Source organism: Tyto alba, unplaced genomic scaffold, assembly GCF_018691265.1.
Source record: "Tyto alba isolate M040663 unplaced genomic scaffold, T.alba_DEE_v4.0 Super-Scaffold_13, whole genome shotgun sequence".
NCBI classification, from domain to species: Eukaryota; Metazoa; Chordata; class Aves; order Strigiformes; family Tytonidae; genus Tyto; species Tyto alba.
Genome location: NW_024881275.1, coordinates 24,093,276 through 24,118,912, shown reverse-complemented (window position 1 = coordinate 24,118,912; position 25,637 = coordinate 24,093,276). Strand labels below are relative to the sequence as shown.

At 38.2% G+C, this 25,637-nt stretch overlaps 1 protein-coding gene across 6 annotated transcripts in view; it reads right to left on the bottom strand.

Moving 5' to 3' along the window:
- The window catches only part of EPB41L4A (erythrocyte membrane protein band 4.1 like 4A), a 138,728-nt gene that overhangs the window by 28,319 nt on the left and 84,772 nt on the right, over positions 1 to 25,637 (bottom strand). For 4 of the 6 annotated variants that reach the window (XM_042787991.1, XM_042787993.1, XM_042787996.1 and 1 more), the window contains 5 exons: positions 18,926 to 19,017; positions 17,912 to 17,989; positions 13,941 to 14,053; positions 6,108 to 6,189; positions 1,760 to 1,843 (listed from right to left, as the gene is read on the bottom strand). In XM_042787991.1, coding sequence (XP_042643925.1) covers positions 1,760 to 1,843; positions 6,108 to 6,189; positions 13,941 to 14,053; positions 17,912 to 17,989; positions 18,926 to 19,017 — 449 coding nt within the window. The remainder of the gene's footprint in view (positions 1 to 1,759; positions 1,844 to 6,107; positions 6,190 to 13,940; positions 14,054 to 17,911; positions 17,990 to 18,925; positions 19,018 to 25,637) is intronic. The other 2 variants (XM_042787992.1, XM_042787994.1) reach the window with 2 other exon arrangements.

Genomic DNA, 25,637 nt, shown 5'->3' with positions numbered 1-25,637 from the left:
ATCTTTATCTAACATTCCTTAGCCCTTTTCACAACAATTAGGTGTTAAATATGATATTATCACCAAATTCCAGTTAAGGTATTTCTGCTTTCCTAAAACACCCTAGCCTTCAAATTGGATACCTCCCTCTTTGCTTACTTCTGGTGATTACAGCGCTGCTCTGCACAGTTGCCACAGTTCCTCTCAATAAGAATTATTATTAGAAGTCGTGAAAGCCTCTGTGCAGCATATACTCTGCTTATGTGTCTAAAAATGTGTGGTGCTTAAAATAGATGAACTTGCAAAAACTCAACCCTACCATTCTTTGCCTCCTGGGGAATCAAACTTCCTGCTATCCTGAGAGCACTTTTAACACTGAAGCCATAATGTGACAAGTTGACACTACTTCTTCTTTAAAAACCACAAATAAACATTTACCTTCACAAGAGAATATCTGCATACTGCCTTGTCCTGAAAACTTCTGATGTTTCCAGAAGGAGCACAAAAGGTAAACCACCATGGTGTCCCAGAAGACACACCATATCTAGATATGAATCATCACATAAAAGTAGAACCATTCTGAATTACACTTAATATGCCATTTAGTTCAGTGGCTTGTTTCCAACAGTGACCAAAAACAACCATCTACAGGAATCAAAAAGTTGAAGATGTATGACAGCTCCCCAGTGCTCTCTCAGCCCCCCACTATTCCCAGTCCAGGGAACTTACTGAGCCAGCTGCTATACCTCTGTCTTCAGAAGCCCTTGGGAATTTCTATTCCGTGACTCACCCAGCTTCTCCCAGGAATCCACTAACTTCCAGTATCCCTTGTAAAGGAGAACCACAGGTCTCCTACTCATGGCAAGTCGCTACTCACTACCTTTCTCGGCATTTTTAAATTACCTCCTACAGCTTCATCTGAAGATCCCAAGGTCTTATGCTGGAAAAATACAATCCTGATCTCCTTCTCTGTACTACTCATTTTCTAGAACACATCCTCTGAAATTATCTCTTCCAGACTGAAGAAAGAGTCCTGCCTAGCCTATGCCATTTCTTCTTGTACAGATTTCTTGCACAAACCATTCACACCTTTGATTGCCCTTTCTGCCTCCCTCAAAGCCTTTTCCTTTTCCTCAGATAAGGACATCAGAACTGCACTCACAACGTATGGAGCAAATATGTGATCCACAAATTTATGTTATGGCATAATATTGTTCTCTTGTTTTCCTAATAATTGCTAATTGTTTTTTCTGACTGCTACATAGTTGATGTTTTCATTAAGTTATCCATCGTAATTCCACAGCACCTCAGTTTACTCAGAAATCTAGGGTTATTTTTTTGCCCTTCTGTGCCTTTCTTTACACTTACTGACTCAACATCATTCATCATCTAATGACTCATCACCCATATTTTAGGAGTCTTTCTGCCACTCTTCACAGACAATTTTCACTCTCATTATCCTAAATAATTCTGTCCCATCACCAAACTCTATCAACCCTTTTCCAGGTCTTTGACAAATATACTTAATAGCAGAGGTCTATGAGCAGATGTCTGCAGAAAACCACAGGTGACTCTCATCCACTGACCACACCCTCATACACCTACTTTCCTAATTTTTAACTGATTACTTATCCATGACAGGACCTATCCTCTTATATGCAATACAGATTTATTGTGAACCTGTTAATACACTAATGTATTATATCAATATCGTTCAATCTATTGCCACAGCATGATATTTACCATTGCACAATACCTAAAACATCATGCCTTATCTTACCTCTGTGGGCCATTTTCCTCCCATGGTGCGCTTGTTTTACTTCTTTGGGTTTCTGGACTGTTTTCATTTTTCATCTTTTTAAAGCTAAATAGAAGTACAGATACATATACATATATATTTTTTTTTAAACCCATAGTGTAAAGATCACATGTCTCTCCCTGACCTCTTAAAAATTAATCTTAAAGGCATACAGTCATTACAGAGACCCACCCTGGCATACAGCTATTTGCCTCCTATGTGAAAGAGGCAAACAGCTGCTATGTTGAAGAATCTCTCCTAGAAAGACAGACTGGAAGAAAAAAAAAAAAAAAAAAAAAGACATGAAAATCAACTCTGCAAGTTCATCATTACAGCAGCACTGACTCAGAAAAAAGGTAAAAAAGGTCCATCTTGTCTCAGAACAAATAAGAATAGATGCTTAGGCAAAAAGTCCAACAATAGGGCAAAAACCCAAATTGCTCTCACAGTCTTCCACAATATGCAGTTCATAGTTTATTGAACAAGAGGCTTTATCTGCTTTTTCGTCTACATAGCTCTTGATGGAACTTCAGTGGATTTACTCAAACGCCTCTTGGACATTTTGTAATTTCTGGAATAGATAGTGCCTAGTAGCTGCATGCTCCAGTGCTTTAACTATGGCACAAACAATTACTTAATTTTATTTCAAAACTTCCACCTGTTTCAAACCTTCTATCCTGTGTTCTTCTCTAGTTCTGTGCTTATAGAAAGAAAAAAACCAAGTCCTATGAATGACAGTTCCCTCATCACAAACTCTACCACATAATTATTGTTTTTAATACATTTTTAACAACTGTCTCATCTCTTTTCCAAGTGAAAGAATCACAGACTATTTAACCTCTCCAAGTATAGCAGTCACCATATACCTCTGATTATAATTTTCATATTTCTCCACCATATTTCCAGATCTACAGTACCTTCTTTAAGATGGGAGCTACAAAGGGAGAGGTGGCAACTATTCAAAACATGACAGACCACAGCTTCATAGAGTAGCATATTCTTCTAATTCCTTCGCCAGTAACTCCTTATTGTTTTTTTTTTTTGCTCAACACTGAGCATAGATCTAACATTGTGAAAGAGCTGCCTTCGCTGACTGCTGCAAGGTCAGTGACCAGTACAGTCAAAACAGCCACCTGGCTTATATCAGTGTTTGTAACCAGTCTTCCATTGTACCTATGGGAGATGGGGAGGAAAACCAGCAGGATCCTCCAATTCCTCCTTTATTTTTTACCATTTTTACAGTGTCAGGTTTTACAACTTCCAACTCATTAATACTCCTAGACAGCCTGCTCACTGCCACTGCAAGTGCTGGAAGGTGGCTTCCAGCTGAGGCATGCTTTTGGACCCATCTTATCACCAATGATTTGTCATGCTTTTCCTGCATCATCATCTCTAGAGCTCATTTTCTACATGAACACGCCGTTCACCTGGTACAGAACTAGACAAACACATTGATTTCCACTAATCTATTCAAGAAGTATTACTGACAGCAATCCACTACAAGAATTAATGTAACATATCTTTCCAAAGCGCAAGTTACACAGAAAAAAGTTTTACAGATGCTTACAGAGAGGAGGACACAAGCCAGAGTTCTTTGCCCAGAGCAGGAGGTGACAGACTCAGCTTTATGAAGGAATTGTGGCTACTTAACTCACTAATCCACTTTTAGCCTCAGCCTTTGGTTACTACAGGTCACTGAGTTAATAATTTAATTCTCACATAGTGAACAAAATGCAAACCTACACTAAGTCAGCAGGAAAATAAATTAAATTACACTTTATCAGGTAAATCATTTTCTTAATACTGCACCCACTAATTATTGACTCATATGTGCATACAATCTATTCTCAGGCTTAAAAATATGTGCTTACTACAGACTAAGGAAGTAACTCAGGTAAATAGGTTTCAGTTCTGTATTGCAAAAAGCAATTTGATTTGCAGAGCATAAACTACTGAATATTTAGACTGAAGTTGGGCTTAAAAAAAATTTAATAGTGTCCTCAAATCTTAAAAATGAGAGAGGGAAATTATCCTGGGAAGTGAATTCATTGCATTAGATTCTTAGGTCATTATTCATTCAGAGCAGACACACACTTTACAGCTAGAGAGCTAGAGCATGGCAGCCCTTCACATACTAGTATTATCTCCAGGAATGCAGTTTTAAAAGGGACTGAGTTCATCTGAAGTATTTGAAAAGGTCAGGACCTGAATTTCACATGAGATTACTGTTGTTGGGGGGTTCTATGGTTTACATTGAATTTATACCACTTATGCAGAAGTGACCAACTATGTATCTTAACAGTGAATGAGATGCTACATTACAAAAACTCAGATTATAAGAGCTACTGAAAGATGCTTTGTAAGCATGACTGACAATTAATATAAGAAATACATAGGATGGACAAAACTACCAAACTGTAAATGCTTCACAAAGTAGGTGTGTTGCCTGTCATGCATACTAAGCCTGGAAGACCTGAAAGGTGTTTTACATGTGCAGACAAAGACACAGAGAAAAACAAATCAATTTCAAAATAGAAAGCATGCAAGAAAAACAACTTCCAACACTTTTTTTCTGGAAGTGACTAACATCATTTAAAACCATGACTCAGTGAGAATCAGCCTGTGAATTGCTTTTAAACTGTCAAGGTAAGAAACTATACTCAGAAACCTTGAATCTGCCATGTTGAGAGCCCCCTGCTTTGATTCTTGCTCTACAACCTGCCTATCCATTTCTTTTTAACAGTTCATTACTATAAATTTATAGATAGCATTTGGAACACAACTGTAGTGATGGGCTCCTATCCCTGCCCAATACGATCATCTCTGCACTATGGAATAAGCATACCTCTTGCTTTGTACCTTTCTCTCTCCTAACAAATCACAGAACGACAGAAGGGTTGAAGTTGGAAAGGTTCTGTGGAGGTCATCTAGTCCAACCCCCTGCTCCAGAAGGGCCACCCAGAACCAGTTGCCCAGAAGCATTCCCAGATGGCTGCTGAATTATCTCCAAGGATGGAGACTCCACCACCTTACCAGGCAACCCGTGCTAGTGCTCAGTCGCTCTCACAGCAAAAAAAGTATTTCCTGGTGTTCAGAGGGAACCTCCTGTGTTTCAGAGTGTGCCCATTGCCTCTGGTCACCACTGAAAAGAGCCTGGCTCTGTCCTCTTCGCACTCTCCCCACAGGTATTTATATATTGTTTTCTGATCAGTGGTCTAGCTTCAGCATGACCGAGTGGCAAAATCATAAACTTTCTTTTAACCCATGACCAGTATTATTTTCTAAGGGCTAGAATACTGGTTTCAATTTCCCTCAATTTGAGGAATCAATTAAACTCGGCTCTTCTTTTTTTGAGACAACTGTTCTCAACATTAGGCAACAGGCAACACTATGTACTAAGTATCTGCAGCAAATGTTTTAGACCCTTTCTCAGAGGTCAATCCAGATACCTTGTATGTGAAGCCCACAGTTTCAGTGCAAAGATAAGGCCAGTTACCCAGCTCAAAAAAATTCTGTCAGTTACTGGGCATGCAGAGACAGACATATAGGCTATTAAGCTAAAAAGTTAGGTGCTGAGGTTTTGACTCATTGTTTTGTCAGATCACTCTTTTTTAATTCAGGCACCCAAATTCCACCTAAAAGTAAGGGTGGGGACATAAATCCCCTTCTGAATCTGAGCGTCACCTCTCTCTCTCAAATATCCCTAAGAACCAGAGATGTGCACTTCAGCACCGATAATTAAACACCTCAGACCACACAAGTCCAGAGGAGCCCCGGCAATTCAGTGCTCCTAAGGATCAGTCACAAACACTCATGAACTTTGTTCTGGGTTTAACAGTAATGGAGTGCAAGATTAACAGCACTGCTGGAAGAGAGGCCATGCCAGGCTCTTCCCTGCACACGCATCCCAAGCAGAGATTGCCCTGCGCAGAGGCAGGAGATGCAGGCCCTGAGGGCTCGGCAAGACAGCCCACAGCTCCCAGGGTAGAGACACACAGGACTTCACAGGACTATCCTGACCAGCACCACTTGGGTCATTATCTGTTTTTTTTTTTTTTCATATTTAAAACTGAGAATGTTTGCCTTCCCATTAACTTGTCACAACTCTGGGTTTCCAAACTCTGTGTCACCTGGAACCCCCATTCCAAGTTCATCAGATCAGGGTTTTTTAATACAAATTACTGGGCAATACTCTTTGACCGTTGTCAGCAGATCAGATGGTCCTGAACTTAAGGGCAGGATATATTATTACCAATTACTAAACATGTTCCTCTATCCAGTGTAATACACGATCTCTTAAAAGTTGGAAGGGTACTACAGGTCTACATACCTTTTCACAGGGGAAGGTGCAATAATTTTGGTAGTTCCTTCATTTTCCCCATTTGTTGTAATCTGGCTCATGTTCTTAGATCCTGAAAAAAAAAACCACAGAAACAGAACAGTCCTGTAGCATATATGCTTGCACACCTACTGAGCATAATCACCTACTGAACTCAGTGCAGCATGATGGATAAAATGATACACAAGACATCTGGTGCGTGCTCTGCTTGCTAAGGGTGTATAAGGATCACACTTTTGTGTCTTATCCTTATTTCTAGTTATACCACAACACAAGAAAGTTGGTGGCTGGGGAGACAGGACGGAACAGACACAAGAACATTCATTACTCTTCCACATGAGACAGGGGAGTTCGAAGCTGTTGTTCTCAAAGTGATACTATGCCACTGCCACCAGAAGGGAACTCCCTGCTCAGTCGCCAATGAGAAGAAAGGTGTGAGGAAAACACAGGCTATAAAAAAGCTTGGGAATCTCCAATGTAATAACTGTGGCCTCTAAAACAATCATTAGATTAGATGGTAAAGCAAGATGAGTATGTTTGTTCTAAGAAGCCATTTCAAACTGGTGTAGCAACACAGTGCAACACAACACTAATATATCCTAAACTATGCCCAGGAAAATAGTAACTGTAAATCAATGGATTAGGAAACTAATCCTGTAGAGAGAGACAATAAAGATTAACACTCAGCGACAGCTAAGCATCAGTTTCAATGAGTCAGAAACTTTTGGCCATTATTTGAAAGTTACCAACCTAGTTTCCAATTTTGTGTTTAATACTCTTTCCATCTGGTCCTGCACTTTTTGCACTGTTGGCGCTTAAGTCCCCACCTGAGCCATGAAAGGGAACCTGAAGAAACAGGAGAAACATGCACTTTCCCCTCTTTTTGAGCCCTCATATAACAGTCTTCAAAGAAACAAATTTGTGTATTCATTATTTAGAAACACTGAGGGTGAAGAGAATCTGGGTATTTCATACTGGGTTAATGTCAAAGTGGCATGACAAGACTATGTTCTACAGATGTATACAGCTCAGAAGCAAGAACAAAAAAAACCCTGTTCTGTTCAGCTTAATATGTAGTAATAATTAAATTCATCAAGACAGGTTTGTTGTTACTGGTCCTATGATTTTAGTTCCCATGATGTGCTATTAACATTAATCTGTAATTTTTCTTCAGTTCGCACATTCTCCTTCCACCTAACTGGCAATTTCAGTCATTTCTTACAAAGCTGTTAACAGCTCCAGAAGCAGATGTTAAGTAAAACAACAAAGCAACTTCTGCAGATGCCTCATACACTGCAGCGGGTCTCAAGTGGCATTAGTCACCTTTGCTTAAGCAACTCAGCAAAGCCCTTCAAGTGTTTGACCTTACCACTTTTAATGATGTAGTTTTCTCCCTTCCCTACTTAGTTTTTCAGACTAGTGCATGGCAGGGCAGGGGAGCAGCCTCAGTCCTGTCTTTTATGGTATTTGTTCCTTCAAGGCACTTTTTGTTGTTTATGCAAGCATAAGCACTAGGAAGAACTTGGAATATTCTGAAGAAGGAAGTGCAGAATGGGCATAGATTCACAGACAGAAAGGAAAGTAAAGTTTTGGCATTCTGAATGAATCCTCTATTTTATATAAAAAGAGACAACTAACTCTCCAGACTCTCTGAAGCACTGCACATCTGTCCAGTTATTTTCTGCTTTCAAGCAATAGCTACACTGCCACTGTGATTTGCTTGGTAAAAAAACAAAATTCCTGAACAATAAACTAAGAAAGAACTAATGTGGATAAGACAATGATCAGAAAAAGAATCACCAATCTTCATTAAGGCCACAGAAGACTGCTACAGAAGTTCTTCCTCTGACCTCTAAAAACAGGATTCCTACAGTCAAAAATCACAAATAAAGATGACAGCACATAAGAACAGGAAGCACAAATTTCCCACCTTTAAGGAAGGTACTAGTAGTGAAATGAAAACTGCGTAGATCAACATGTTAAACTATAAGGATATCTCAGGGTTTCTGACTGTATTTTTTTTGCATGCAAATAACATTTAGCTTGTCTTTCCTAGGCCATCAAATACATAAGATACAATAACCCACTATAACTTGGCCCACATAAGTACTGAAAACAGCAAAGATACTACTTCTTCAAATAAAATAATTTCAGTACTTCACATATTACTGTAAGTGAGGTAGCTTCCAACTAAGCCTCTCAGAGGGCTCATACCTTCATGGAGCAGTATGAGCTCATGCTCCAACAAGTCATATCTTTGAAACAACTGCTAGAAAAAGAGCCAAGGGTCAAATGCTACTAAAGTAATGGCCACCTCCAGAACTGATCCTTTGCTATGTTTGGCAATAGCTTTACCATTCTGCTGACATCCAGTCACCTCTGGGTGTCAGGTGATGGGGGGTTATGAGACGCCCAGTCAGGCCACCTGAGTGCAGAAACTCAACTCCTTCAGCGCCCTGCACAAAGGCTGGTGCTGCAGACCCTACACTGGGCACCTCAGTTTTTGAAGCAGCCAATACTAATGAATCCTTAAAAAAGAAGCAGCTCCTTCTCACTGCTGAATTCCCTGGTTAACACTCTACTATTTTAACAGGTACTTAGTTGAGGGAAAACCAAAGAAAAGACAACAGTGACTATCACACACAGGTAGAATCTACCCAGAAATACAGAACAGGTTTCTACTGAAGCGGACCTCGTACTAACTGTGCCTGACTCCAGTGATGCCCATGAGGACCTTCACTTTGCTTTAAAAAAATAAAAAAACCTCTTGCTGGACAATTCTTCTGCACAAATAACTAGCTTAATGAGGAGCTTTCTGTCCACACTTACAGACACTGTAATAATTGTCTTAAATATGTTCCACCTTGTGTATCTTTTACTAACTATAGTACTGTTCTACCTACATATACCTCAATATGATACAGTATCCCTAATGTAAAAGAAAAGAATTCAGAAAAAATGTCCAAACACTAACTCCATTGCAATAACTTATCTATATCACTGTTTCTTGCATGCCAAGGTAATAGGCCTCTCAAAAATACCTTAGATAGCCAGAAATCTTGAACATCTCACTTGTAGTGGGCTTTCCTGACTGTTTATCTTTTGTCAGATAAGTTACTATCAGCATGCACTGCACTGAACTTTTCCAATAAGGTGAATGCACACACTTCAATTCCCTTGTACACCCATCTCGATGCCGATTTGCACATTCCATTTAAATAGACTATTACATTTTTAAAAACTCAAATGTCCAAAACCTCAGGAGCCCAGCAGTCTAATTAGCTTGTCATGCCTGCTTCTTATCAACTAATGTAATTTCACTGACATTATCTAGAAGTGTGGTTTGTATTTAAATTAATGAGAGCAAAAGATAGTGTGATCAAAAGGAAAACATGCAGTAAGAGCTCATGTTTTGCACTGTGTGTTAATAAGAGCCGATAAAAATTAATGGACTTTGATATGTCTACACTAGCATTGCCTACTCTGTGATAATGTTTATTTTCCAAACTAGTTTCCAAACCTGTAGCCTCAAGGGTTTGTGCATCTCACACCACATACATGAAATGCAGAAGCAGTCACATCCGTCCTTTTACAAAACATGGGTTTTAAAATAAACTTTAAAGTATAAAACTCAAGTAAATAAATAAGTACATATAATTACCCCTGAGATGCATTTTCTAAAATTTAACTTTCAAATCCAATCTCACAACTTTCTGGGAAAAGATTTGTGACTTTGAATGCACCAGACCAACAGTTCCAGGTACCAGGACTGACGCTGGAGAAGCAGGGTAATTATAGGTGTCTGTGGTAATATGTAAGTTAGTCAGGGCAGGGTCTGTGACTGCCAGTGATTGCTTAGGGTCTACTATAATACAGACAATACGGTAATTTTAATACCCATTCTTGATTCTTCACCTGGCTTTTAACTCAGAACAGCAGCACTTTACACTAGTTTATACAACTACCCTGTGTGCAAGGCAGGGACAAGTCAAGTCCTCAGCTACCAAACAACAGCAAACCCTAAGCAATGTTTTTTTCCACTGCTGAATAAACTCAGACCCACAGCAACAGGTCTGGTCACATCAATGTTTGTCCAGATAGAACATTCCCAAGAAGCTTTTCACGTGCAGCATTCAGCCAAACGAATAATGAATGCTTTCACCCAACGCACTGTTGCGAAAGCTGAATATTTTCAGTCTTGCCCTAAGAGGGCAGAACAGAATAATGAGAGATCCTGTTCCATGTCTGAGTTTACAATTTGCAACCGAACAAAATGCAACCGTAATTCTCTCTCAGCTGAAACAGGGAGAATAAGCAAACAAAACAAGCTACGCATATCTCACATGTAAGACTTTACAAAACAAAACCAAACCTTCTCCAACTGAACACCAACTTGAATGCCAACCTTAACATACACCCCAAAAAAACAGTGCACTAATATAAAAACATTGATTGCGTAGCTACTGAAGTTTCTTGGTCTGATTTTTCCACTAACCCTAGAACAATTGAGATATGGAACATATTAAGCAAGTGATAAAAGGAAGGTTACTGCATTTTAAAAAACTGTAATCTGGATTCTAGGAAAATAATCTGCCATGCTATAAAGTCAAACTGTCTGCACTGACTTTTTTATCAGTGGAATCAGTCAATGGCAGTGGCTTTTATACAAGAAAGCTGGCTTCTCTCTGTTCACAGCATCATCTCTTTCAATCCCTCTTAAAGCACAAATATCTTTACTGAAAACATAGAAGGAAACATTTTCTATCATGGTCTTGGCACCTACTCTAAAACTTAACCCAGAGTTCACCAAGCAGCTGCAGTCCTAATGACTTTAGCATACTATAATGTACCAATGAGACAAATAAACATTATTAATTGCTCAGCTCTGAAGAAGATAGCTAACCTCTACCTTCAGGTGACAGGAAAAAAAAAAAAAAAACATAAAAAACACATACTGTGTAGCTGCTTATAATACCAGAACACGTACACAAAAAGAAGGAATGAGGGAAAAGGTTTTCATGAGATGCCAAAAGGTTAAAGGCTTTAAAATACTTCACACACACCTCTATGATGGAGGCAGTGCAGACTGCATATGCTACAGCTGTGTATTTGTAGCTACTGGTTCATCTAATTGCCCCCCAAACCACTGTTGTGGCTGGTGCCACAAAAACAAAACGAAACCAGAATGGCTAATTGAACCGGCTGCAGAAAGTAAGCATTTCATATGCTTAACTTCGCAGTATTAAGGAAAGGGGGAAAAAAGTAAAGAAGCAGGTGAGGAAAGATGCTGAACTCCGAGAAAGTGGAAGGAATTTACTGCTTAAGAACTATTTTTAAGTTGTTACTGGGTTTTGGGAGAATAAATAGAACTCTGATTTTCATTCCAAGAAGCTAAATTATAAGCCATGTCCACCTGGATCCCAATTTAAGTGGCATTTGGCAAGAAACACCTTAAGAAACATGTAATACATGCAAACTAAAATCACCCTGTTTAAAATGTTGAACAAGGCATATTTAATCTTATTATACCATACTAGAAACACAAAATCAAGAAAAAAGGACCAGCCATCAATTATTACCACCAGCACAACCTTATTATGCAAAAAGAGTATTTATTTTAAGAAGAAATGTCATATCATTCTCTCAAACATTGCAGTCAGGGGAAGTTTTAAGTAATTCAAAACTGTTAAACCACCAGGTTCATTTCTGAGATAAAAATCATTCTATAAAAGTAAAATCTACATTGGGTTAGTATTTTTAAACAAATGATGCTGAAAACATATGAAATAGACTTGATTTATTGTGTGAAATGGACTTTGCTATATTCGAAAACCTATTTAGATGAAAAGGGGGGGATTTAACCTAGTGACATGCAGTAGACTGTCACATGGTGTCTGACACAGAGCAGAAGTAGTGTTAATCTGCCTTCAGCATCAGAAAGCCTATTTAAACAGAGAAAGAGTATGAAATATTTACCATTGTGAATATCCCAAAACAAAATGAAAAAATAGAGTAAAAAATACTCTCATTTATAGGGAAAGATGGAATTTGAATGGCACAGCTCTCTTCCTTTAGCCCATATTTTAAGTGAGAAATGAAACAAATTAATTTAACTTGAAAGTCATTTGAGGTAATACATTTGCCCCAGTGGAAAACGACTGCACACTTGGAACACACCGGTAGTCATTAAATTGAATTAAAAGCAAAACAAACCAGGTGCGTGATAAAGATTACACAAATACATATGGGTAAGACAGTGAAAAAGCAGCATTTTATTTTAAAGTAAAACAAAGTATTTAAATCCACTAAAACAAACACCTATTGACCAGAGAATTCTGCATCATGTTACATCAGCAGACAGCCCAAAGGAAGGTTTCAGTTTTCCTCACAATTCCAGTCAGAGACAAAAAAAAAAAAAAAAAAAAAAAATCAGCAAGCACAACATACACAACTCTGCAGCAATACAGACTGACTTCCACTGCCTGCACTAAGGCAAACATTATTTTCAACTAAGGACTGAGTTTCAGCTCACAAGTTTGCCACTGAATAGCCACACAATTTTTTGCACAACTGAACTGGGTACTAATGAGGTGTGAAACGCTGCTCATCTTGAACTACCACCCTCAGAATGGGACAACCCAGCTGAATAAAAGCCTAAGTCACCAGGTTCAAGGGTGAACAGCTTCTTGTCCTCTTAGGCATCCAGTGACAATTGCAGACACACCAAAAAGATATCATAATCAGAAAACAAAGCAATCCTTCTCTTCTTACACCTAACTAAATAAAATTTTAAAAAAATCTATTGTAAACGGCTTGTATTTTCAAATGGCAATCTAATTACACTACACTTCAAGACACTGCAGCTAAAAGGCAGAACACACCAACTTTGTTTCTGAGTCAAAAGATGAATAAACATAGGAGGCTTTCAGATATATACACCTGCTCTCTTTTTAAAAATTGTGACTCTTAAAAGTTTATAATGCCATAATAACCCATGATAAAGAGAAATCTTGCTTATACTTTTAAGCCCAGACAACCCAGTTTTTTCTCAAACTGTGAAAACACATACATATATACTTAACTCCATGCACGAGTTCAACTGAAATCTGCATGACTGCTGCCATAGATGAAGCTAAGCATACACATGTAATCACGTGTAAAACTGGAGCTTGACATTAGAAAAGCTTTCTACCTCTATTACTAAATTTCAGGAAACATCCATTACTCTGGGCATGGCTCCTATGATCTGTACTTAATCTTGTATTTTTCCTCTACCACCTGTAAAAACTTCCAGCTTCCTCTGACATCTCCAGCATGCAAAACAGATTTCCAGCTCACATATCTGAAGTATGTTAAAACTGCAGAGGGCATGGCACTAACTTCTGTACCACTTAGTATCAAAATAAAAGGAAACTGCCCTTGAACTGAGAAGACAAGGGAGACACCTTGGGTCAGGCAGCTGAGACAATGGGATACCAACCAAGACACAAAGGTATAAAACTCCTTAGCGAGAGACAGGACTGCTGAAAAAACACATGTTCTCACTGCCTGTTTTCAAACTTCCCTTTTATACTTTACGTTAGATCTACAAACATGGAGTTTTACCATGTTTGATCCGCATCATATCTTCTATTTTTATCCACAAAGCTGGAGTTTTTCAATACAGTTAAGGTTAGGTATAAATACTGACCTAATGTAAAAGAGAGAATCCATTCTGAGAGATCCCTGAGGACACTGCAGCAGTTCTGAGTCACCTCTTGAAAACAAGATGAACCAAAGACCAAAGGAGACACCTCTCCACAGTCCCAACAGAGAAGGACTTACCTGTCTGTTGAACTCTTTTGGGGTAAGTCTTGCTGCGACTTCTTTCAATGCACTGGTCAGGACGCGGGAGCTGCACAGAAGGGTCTCTGGTCATTTGTGAAGATGACCTGCCACTTGAAAATACAACAAAATCATGGGGAAAACACTTGGAAAAAAATACCAAAGAAAGACAGGCTCTTCAGACTGAAAAAAATGCATGGGGTTTCAGCTGGGTGTTCTCATCCTAGCTCTGGTTCTCCTGCTGAATAGCACTACACTGACTTTTGTTTTTAATCAGGCCTTGACAGTATCAACCGATTGTTCCAACTTCTTCTATATCTGGCATTTTCAAGAGGAGCTAAGCAACTAAACCAAAATGCTGGTTTATTAGGAATAGGCTAAGATAGTGTGATCTTTTGTAGCCTCAAATATTCTAACATTTTACTTTCTTAAGTAATTTAATTACTTCCTGAATTCTTTTTATAAGTTTTCATCCTGGAAAAACACGTATTTAACACTGCTCAGTTCCAGTCATAAGGGGCTACTTCTCTGCCACACGGAATGACAATCCGAAAGGGCATGGGAAACACTGTGCAATGCAAATTGTAATACAGTACTCTCACTAGCAAAGGCCCAAATGATAATAAATTGAGTAGAAGTCCTGATTGCTGTTTACAGTAAGGCTTTTCATTGCACAATTTAAAGAAGTTATTAAGTTTAAATAAATTATTTTGTGCTCATTTTAATATTTGTCTCCATGTGACTAAACAGTATATAGTGTTCCTAACAAAAATGTAAAACAAGTCTCATATTTGTCCCCCAAACTCCATGTTTGCTTCTGAAAATTTACTACATAAGAGAAGTAACGGTTGCTATTAACTGCCAGTTGCTTAAACACCTGCAGTTCGATGACTTAGAAGTAAACAGGTATCTTACTAGCAAGTGCCAAGCAACTATACAGGCATTACATATGTAGATTTTCTGAGTTATGCAAATAGACTCCACTAAATACTCATTGTATTTTCACCAACACTCCCACAGGGGTAGCTAGCAGTGTAGAATTTTTATCTCTGGAAAATTTGTAAAATAATTAAAGGACAAAAAAAACCCAAATTCTGTCATTACATCACAGTAACACTGGTTTTTTATATTGTTTAATGGGATTTTTGCTCCCACTTTAGCCAGAAAACACTTCTGTTCAACTTTTAAGTGTGGCAACCATGCCAGTCTTGCAAATTCCAGAATCAGTTTTAACAAAACATCTGGTGATAAGACCTTCCATTCACACTAACACCTTCACATATTAACAAAAGCATCTAATCTTAAAACAAGGAAATTGCTTTCCTGAAAACTGTCTGCCACCTAATGAGAAGTACCTAGAAGATTTAAAAAAAAAAAAAAAAAAATTCAAAAGATAATATTATGGTCCCCACACATAGAGAGTCAAATGGTGGGATTATTGTTTCTACTTTGAGCTAATGATATATACAGATACACAACACTGTCACTGCTTTTGGTGCTACAACAGGGGCCAAAGCCAAAGAGGATAGGCACAAGCAAAGCTGATGGATAAGCAAAGAGAAGATTCTCAAAGTACATGAAAATGCTGTTACTGCTGCTCTGAATTCCAAGGAAAGAGTTAACATGTCAATCACCAATTGATTATCGCTATTTATCATTAGCACTCTATAATCAATATAGTGCAACTAGACATCACAACCCACATTTACTAGAACATCCACTCAGGTCAGGGGGAGTCCTCAAGAATCACTGCAGCAAAACACTGAACACTTCATACTAGAAGTGAAATATATACTTTAATATTTTCTAGACAAAACTAACATTACAAACATAGCTGTCAGTCATGACCATCATCCCAATATGTCAGATCATACCACAGATCACCCTTGAAACTTATTTTAAAAGGAACATGAACTTAAATGCACCATCAGCAGAAATAACTCAGATGTCACTGTTAACTGCTTCATAGTATTTTTTTTAAATTGATTGGAAGGTCCTGGTAAGTACAAAGCTTTCTCCTCCACAGCACCAGCGCCCTGATCCAATCTGCTGAAATGGGTCAAAAGAGGAAACTCTCATCTGCAGTACTCTGTCAGGAATCCACTGAACTCCTGTCCATTTTCACAGATGGGATAATGTGGTTCAGGATACAAACCAAAAGACAGTACAATCATTTTTGTATTATCTACAACGAGCAGAAGCTGGATCATGTCAGATAATGTGATAACCCAAATAACCTGCATTATTATGAAATACGTTGGAGAGGATGGGACAGAAACACACCAGTGATCCTGGCTGGAGATGGTCCAGATTCAGGCACATGAGCTCAAGCTCAAAACAGGCATAGTTATCCCTCTCCATCAGTAACACCTTCCTTAAAAGCAATATCCTACATCCAATGGTAACAATCAGTTGACTGTGAATTCTGACTGACTGAGGTCAAGTGTAACAGAGCTACTGTTACCCATTACTATTACTACCTACCACAGATAGTAACTCCAATCCAGGAGCTGCTGGAGAAATTGGGGATTATGGTTTTCCTGGTTTTAGAAAAGCCTTCCTAAGAGGCAGTGATAAAGAACTGCCTAACTAATGACTGTCAGCCTTACTCATTATATTCCATGTATTTCTTGAATTATGGTAGAAATACAGACAGAAAGGAGAGACAGACCGATAAGCCAAAAGTAAACCTAAACAAACCTGCTATATTTGCAGGCCATGGAAAATACCTCTATCTAGATTTTGCCACTATAGTAAATAAGGCCCCTTTACCCAGCAGCTTTGAAATAACTACAAAAGATGAAAAACTGGTTTTATCGCCACTTGACCAACAGGGAAAATTAAAATGGAAAAACAAAGGGGTCTGGCTTTCAGATGTGGTTTTGATTTGCTGCTTTCCACCCTCACTTTCAGGTTCACTGAATACACAACTCTAAAGCAATTCTAAAAACCAGACCATAAATTATTTGGCTCAAAATTACTCAGCCAAAGTGATAGAATTGGATTTAAAACAGAGGACGCCAATTACCAAATCAAGTGCTTTACTCACTAGACAAACACCCTGACATTTCAACAGACTTAAAAGTATAAAGTCTCAGTAATGCTCAGTAAAAACTGTTGGATTTCTGACATCTTACAATTTTAACTACATGCTATACACTGTTAGTCCTCCATGGCACAGCACCTAGAGGATCTTAAACCTACTCTCCTTGCCACATCTTCCTCTGTATCACAATATTAACTGCCCTTTATGTCACACTGCTTGGTTAACTCAGTCTAAAAGTGAGACTAAGGGCTTCCTATACACTCTTAGTCTGAAGTTTACTGCATCTTTCAAGGCTTGCAGCCTTGAATGCTTATCCAATTTTTCCAGCTATACCAGTCAGAAAAGATAGCCCCACCTCCCTTCAGATCTGCCCTTACTTTTATTCTTAAATCAGTAGCACTGCTCTAGTAGTACTGCTACAGGATTAGACATAACCATTTGGATTGGGAGCCCTTACCATAGCTCAACTGCAGCTGTAAAGAAGAGCATCAAAGTTACAGACTTTTATACGCTTTTTCGCACCAGTCCTCTCCTAATTCCCAGAAGAAAGGCAGCAGCCAACATGCCTCCTCATTTTGGTATTCCCCAGTTGACAGGAAAAACCCTTTAGGACATGAACATAATTTCTAGACTTACAAGGAGATTTTGACTTAAAGCATTGCCAAGGCTGCTCTCACTTTCACTACAGGCTACAGCAGGCCCTAGCCAACTCTGGGGATCTGGAGAATGAGAAGTAACTCACATTTGTCCCAAAACTGCCAGACTCCCAAGGGGAATCTGTTAAAATGGCCCTGATTCATGCTTTGTCAGCAGAATGTCTTTGAGTCATAGTCTGGGTGGGGTTTTTCTTTCATTGGAAGAAAGGAGGAGAAAAGAAAGAATGAAGAAGGAATTAGTTGAAGTTTAAACAATGAAATAAATTCACCTGTACCGATGTTTATAACCTATGGATCCAAACTTGCTGAATTTTCTTGACAGAGAGTTTGATTCATTCTCTGGCACTCTATGTAGTTTGAAAAATAAAACAGAGTAAGTTACATAGACAGCTCTAACTACAGTCCCCTTCCCAAGAAAATAAAAGAGAAATACAAACTTTAGGTTAAAAAAAATTTCTGCTAGTTCTTCTACATCCCTACCTCCAGACAGAGGTTACTGGGTTGAGAGCTCCACAAAGCCACATGTTTATGCACTCCTGACTATACACCTCTTTATTTCAGGGTCTACTGTAAACTGCTGGCAACAGCAGCCTTTTGTGTAATATTTCACAGGAGCAAGCAAAAACATCATGTCATAGTAATGAGACTGCAGGAGGGATTCTGAGCTTATTCATTTACAGCACTGCTAAAGCCAGTCCCAAGCATCCCATCGACCAGTTCCTAACAGACATCCCTGCACATGCCTGTTAGTCTTTTTGCAACAGTGAAAAAAAGTGTTTTGAGATGTGTAATACCGAATAACATTTTATACGCTTCACAAGGTAAGCAAAACATTACGGAAATTCAATGAATTTTCTAGCAAGAAATAAAATTTCTGTGTGTTGTAGGAAACAGCAATATCTGAAATCCAAACGCTTCACTCAAGTCAATGCTGCTACAGAAAATGTGATGGTTAAATACGTAAAAACATATATGGCAACTTAAATCCCACCATATACATTTGTTGATACTTCTTTTAAGCCTACTTTATGCAACCTGAGATACTGTTTCAAAAATAATTCTAAGACAAAAGAAACCACCAAACTACCCAATTTTAAAATTATTGATTCACATAGTTGTAAGAAAAAGGAAGACATCAGCTTTTAAAAGCATTCTATAACCAAGAGAAAAAAAGTGCTTTCAGGCAGCAAACATGCTATACCATTCTGTCGGTATAACAAGGTTCTTACTCAATATAGTCTGCCTCCTTTTTGTTACAAAACCACAACTTCTGCATCATTCACCTGAAAAATGTATGATGTTCTACACAGCATTTCCAGAGATGTTTGCATGTTATCTTGTTACGTGCTTCAAAAAAGAAGGAAGTTTCATTGCACTGAAAACAAAATAAATCAATATTGTTATGAGAGATTCTGCCAGTGAAGTGAATCTTCATTTACTAAACATAAGAACTGACCATTTCATATTGATTCTATGATACCAATGCACATAAAAAATATATCAACATGAAGAAAAGCAGGTTCTATAATTCTGTAGAATTCTTCATTTAAAAGAGATTTTCTTTTAGGTTTCTTGTTGCCTGAAAATAATAATTTAAAGAATTGATTCCTTAGATACAGAAAAACAGAAGAGAAAGGAGATCATTGAAACACTTCTTTTCTTTCATTCTCATTCATAGATACCAGATTTTTTTCTAATTAAAAAGCACTAAGTTTTTTTCAAATACTATGTTTCTGTTGTTTTTTGAACTGCACCTCAGGTATCAAGCAAAAATACATTACCATGGCTCTGTTTAGCAGTATACAAAAAGGCAAGAATAAGTGAAAAAAAGAAACTCAAGATTTTTGATAAACTAATATGAAGCAACAACACAGAGAGAAGCATAAAACATACATGTAGAGAAGAACCAAGGGAAAACTGGAAATAAAGGAGATGAAAGGAAGGCAAGATTTAAAAAATAAATTAGCAAACTCCAGAATAATTCAGAATACTAGGAAAAAGGTCAAAGGTAAAAGCCACAAGATGCACCTTAAAATCTCTTAAGGAAGACAATAAAAAAGAATATTCAAAGCTTAAAACCTCATCACTGAAAACTGGCAGTCAGTACAGGAGACATGAGAAAAAGGCAGGGAGAGATGAAAGAGAAGTCAGACATAAACAAACTACAAAACAGTTCCAACAGACAAGAAGACCCAACAGACGCATCACAATGCTTGCTTCCAAAAAGCTAAACATTCAGATATGTTCACATAAAATACACTTCCATATTCCTCTCACTCAGTAAACTTAACTGCTCAGTTTTGCATCTGTAATTTGCACAAAGAATGAATAGTCACGCTGACTTCAGTGTGAACCCTCAGCACGATACAATACTGTCTGTAACAAAACTGAGACCTAAATCCATTTCCCCTATCTGTGAATTATAAAGGGGGTATGATTCGTACCACTTTCAGCAGCTGGTTTTAGGAAATGAATGCCCTTGCATTAGTTTATACTTCTGCAGTGCCATGCATATATAGGTAAAGTGTTCCAGCAAGTTTCTCCCACTCTTCATTTAACAAGGTATGGTGACCTGCAAGCACCTTGCAAACTGTGAACTAATCTGGTATGTTCTCTAGAATTCAAAATTTCACCTCTAACAAAAACCAATTATATCTCCATTAACGTCTGTCAGGCAGCCTCTCAAAATCACACATTACCTGCTCAAGCAACCTTTCTTCCACCTTGAAACAAATAACAGTAAAAATGACAGAACTTTATACCTGTGGTTGTAACAATTGAGATTTAATTCCTTGACCAAAAAAAAAAAAAAAACAAACAAAAAAAAAAAAAAAAAAAACAAAACAAAAAAAAAAATTGGAGACATACACATGATCTTATTTTCTTATATGGAGAATTTTTAGTTGGTTTAATTATTTTAGTTAGTTTAATGGCTGGCTGTAACAAGCCCATGGAATATCCAAGGAGTGAAAATCATCCTCTAGCCTTCTCTCAGAAGCACATTTTCCTCTTTAGGGCAGAACAACAAGAAAGAGTAGTACATAAGACATATGGCCACTGAGAATGCTGAAAACTAGGATTTATCTGAGATTGTCATGCATGGCATAAAATTATATAGTGGAATAGTCCCATAAATATATTCCTACAATTCCTTAAAATACTATTTCAGGCTTGATAGTGATCTTCATCTCTCTGCAGAATTCACAAGGGGTTTCACTTTGAGCAAAAATAAGTTTAATTTATAAAAAGTAAAACGGGAAGCCCAAAAACTGAAGCTCTTCTGCAACAGAAAAATAAATCTAAGTAACTGGAAAGAGAAAAAAAAAGTTCCCTGGAGAATCTTGAGGATTGTCAAGGAGAAAAATCTATTTCTACTAGAATTTTCAAGAGTAACCATATTGCTCTTTCTCCTCCACCAACCACAAACAAGAGTCTACACACTGAAAGATCTACTGCATTTTCACATTTTTTAAGTTTTAAAGAAGACATGTCAAGGGGTACTTTTTGTTTGCTTATTTTACACATAACATAAATGTGGCTTCAGATTTTATGATTTAATTTACAATACAATTTCTAGATCAGACTGTCATTTGATGTGATTTCATATAAACTCACACAACTATAGTCACCAGTACACTTTTAAAGAATAGTATCAGATCAGGCTTGTGGTATTGCTAACTTTATGCAATATGATGAGTCAATTTAAATTCTATTAGGAAAGAACTCAATGACTCATTTTTAATATACAAGATCTTGCTCCTTCTTTGTCCACTCCTAAATTTTACTTTTAGGCACAGAATCCTCTGCTGCACTTAAATTTATTTAATTACATAATCTCAGAGGAGAGAGCTTGGGGGTTGGGGAAAGGGAGGAGCAGGGAGAAGCCAGCGGTGTTTTAGGGTTTTTTTAAAGAGACTTTTAAATAAGGTATTTCTGCCATATCTTATTATTAGCCCAGTTTGAATGTCACTGGAATTCAGGATTCCCATCAGGGAATAGGTTCTACTTGTCCATTTTTCCTTCTTTTTTAAGGTAAAGTTTTAGAATTTTCCCACATACATAACAAAAGGCACATAACACATGAAAATCAGTAAGTGTCCAAGAGAGGGACAGTATAGCTACATTGCCATATGACTGAAAGATCTGACCAGAAAACATTACTGATTCCATCATGTGAAGGCATTATTTTCTAAGGTGGAAGAAAGCTCATCTCAGCTGGTAAAAGAAAAATTTTTATTATTAAATACATGCTCAAACATCTATACTTATTAAGTAGCAATCAAAGGCACTCAGGAGAAAAACAGCATAGCCTTATAGATCCAATGTTTTAACAAGTTATGGAATTCAAATCTAGAGAATGAAACAACTGCCTAAAAATCAGGGGATGAACCAACAAGCTTTCCGATAACACACTCAGGTTGTATTTGAATTTGAAGGAAAAGCATGTCTGAAAACTATTGCCTCAGAACAGATGCTTGTAGTAAATCAAACACCACAGTTAAATTTTACCAAAGAGAAAGAAAGCCTAAAACATTAATCTCCAAAGTCTTTCACCAATACAGAGGAGACACTTTGTAATTCTTTTACTATTTTTCACCTTCTCAGCAAAGGATTTGGTAGCTTACTGCAACTAAGTCAAATGACACTGCATACAGCACATCATGTATACATGGACTTCTTCCATTTACTTTTTAAGACCACTTAAGGCTTGCAAGAGTACTGTGATTACCCTCACAATTTATAAATGCATATAAAAGAATTAAGCAGTACTGAAGGCAGTAGTATCTTCCAGGCTAAATCCTTCTCCCCCAAGGAAATAAATGGATTGTATAGGTAAAGTAAGGATGACCTTACCTGTTAACACCATGACCTTTTGTTTCTAAGAAAAGGCAACATTTTTAGCACCTTTAACAACTGTTAATATCTTACAGGTAGTGAGAGTTAGCTGGAGTTTTTTCATACTATTTTCATGTATCTGAACCAAAAGAAACAAAGACCTATTGTACTTTTACTAATGATTTATAGGAAATTACAATTCCAAACTTACTCAGTGTTGTTTGGTGCCTCACGCCTACTCCCTGCTACTCATCCTCTTGCTTTCAGAGTGCCCAGTGTACTAAAGGTGAGGCATCGTAAACTGTGAAGGCTCACCTCTTCCAGAGTGGTTCTGGTCATCTGCACACTCTGAAGATCTCCTCTCTTATTTGAACCAGCTTTGGTGTTTGTCTAGTCTGTCAGGAAGCCACCTGTGCTCACCGAGCAAGCAGAAATCCACTTATTGTATGGTGATTTTTGATCACATCTGTGGCTTGCACCAGCAAAGGAGACGCAAGATGACACAGCCAGAGGCTGCAAAAGGATGGGCATAACCCTTGCAGCAGTATCTAGTTGTTGAGCTGTTTGACAACCTTCTCCTAATCCTAAAAAAGTCAAGACACTAAAAAGACTCTGAGGACAAACACAAACTATTCCTCTCCTTTTAAATGCTTCAAAAGTGTGTCCTGCAGTCTCCAAAACATTCTAAAGCTCACACTACCATTGCCTCACCACCATTTTTACCCATGGGAGGAGAGCTAGACAAGCACAAGGGACACAGATAGCCTGACTATACTACGAGGTTATACATAGACAGGCACCCAAACATGCAGCCACAACCCTTACCTGTTCTATGCTGCCTCTCAAATCAGCCAGAAGACTGACGTGGCAAGGCCTTTGAGATCTCCACTAGACAGCTGGTAATTGGTACAGTGCTCCACCATAACCCTCCCCAACTTAGCTAAAGACCGAAAGGATGTTGCTAAAGCCTTCAAAGGAGACAAGTCAGAGGGGTCATTGCCCTGCCTAACCACAAAATGCCTCCGTAACTGCTAGAGCTGACATACTACTTCAGGAGTGCTCACGCTGCCCTTTGCAAACAGCTCCCAGCTTGCTGGGCTGTGCCAGCGCGATTCCACAGCTTTCAGGCTCAGAGCTGCTTTGTGCCCAGCTAGCTCAGTGCCCAGGCAGGGCAAGCTCAAGTCCACCCGGAAGAGAAGACACATGCTTCAAACAACAGTTCTTCCCTCTGGGGGCCAGAAGTTCCCTTGTTTGTGAAGTTCATGGATTACTCCAAAGACGAAGGCCACTGTCAGTAGACTTACATCCACTCCATGGAGCACTGCACCCGTCTGCAGACCAAAAACATTTTGAAAACCTATGACTCAGAGCAGGCTTTAGATGCTGTGATTTATGACAAGACATGTATTGGTTCCCACCAATCCAGGCTCAGAAAATGAAGAAAAACCCAAAGCCCTAACCACAGCAGGAAGCCAGCCAGCACACACACCATTCTTCCTAGCTGCAATGAATATTAGTTATAGCATAAAGAGGGATCTTGCCCCATTACAGAGCACACTGAATGTACATGTAATACACACACATGTACATATAACAGAAATAATAACACTAGCTCTGAAGCTACTGATTCCCAACATTATTCTTTGCCAGGTTAGGCACATACCTAGATACTATCAATTATTAACTACAATAGGAAATATTCTGTCTTTATATATTTACATAATGCATACCAACCATAGCTTAGGTAACAGACAACATATTATTACTGGTTACACAAGGTCAATCTTTAAGAACACTGTACAAATCAGGAACTAGAATTAATAATGCTGTGCCAGTTTGTGTAAAGCATGTCACGATCGAAACAAACATATCTCAGCCTCATATTAAACCAATTAAAAAAAAGACTAAAGAGCTTACCAAAAAAAGCTGACATTAACACCTTAAGTGGCAAAGAATTTTTAAGTTTATGTGGGAATTTTGATCCTAATTCTCCTTCAAAATGTCCATTACTGAAGATTTTGCTATCAAGCCTTGAACTAATGTTACAATCCTTCTAAGATGGCTCAGAAAGTGGTTAAGAAAAACCAAGAAAACCCCCAACTAACCAAAAGACACCAAAACCATGATGCATTAACACTTGCTCACCTCCACCCTCCACTACTACTCTGGCTTAAGTGGCTGTAAATGACAGTGATACAAAAGTAATTTGTAATTCTTAAACCATAACCATGATCAAAATGCTGGTTTTGTCTGGAATTGAAATCTAAACTAAACTGGACTTCAGAATGGGAGGAGCTTCTCTTCAAATCCTGTTCAATCTTCCCAAGAAACTGCAAGAGGAATAAATCAAATTAAAAGTTCCTGCCTAGAACTTGTAACTTAAGAAGGAATATAGTGTGATAGGGCAAGAAAGGGTACAACTGAACCACCTTATTAATGTAATTACTATTCAGGCTTCTGACACTTATAAAAAGCAGATTAAAAAAATAAAGTTTATTTCCAGGGTTATCTGAGACTATTTAAAAGAACACAAAAATCTTGTATTTAGACAAGTTTCAGCCACCAGAATAGGGAGCATTATGTGCTTTGGAATTGCCCTTAAGTTCCTCTAGCATGTATCAGTGGTTAGTATTGCTCCAGAAATAAAAGTTTACCAACTTCACCTTATGATTTCGGCTGAGCTGGGCCTCTTCATCTGACTAAGCAAGACTGCAGAGGAAGGCATGTCTTGGAAATGTGCAAATCATTTCTAACCACACAGTTTGGGGGTTTGTTCTGACTTGAAAGAACTGAAATTTCAAAGTCCCTCAAAACAAAAATTTCAGACTTCCGAAGGACCTTCTCTTACAACAAAAAATAATGAAAGCAAGTGTTTTGCACATTAAACACTTTCTGGTTTGGTGAAAGAGAAACATGAAAAGTAACAAGTACAGAAGTTTTGCATAAACTCTGCGAAGGAGTGAAATCATTCACTTGCATGTTCAGACACAGTGCAACCAAAGTAAAAGGCGCTGTTACAGGAAACAGCATAGGGTTGCAGGGAACAGCACAGAAGTACTTGGTACCTACAGGCAAAAAAGCTCCACATCTCTCACTCCTGCATCATGCTACATTTATGTTCCCAGCTTATACAATCTATCAAAGCGTGTTTTCCTCTAT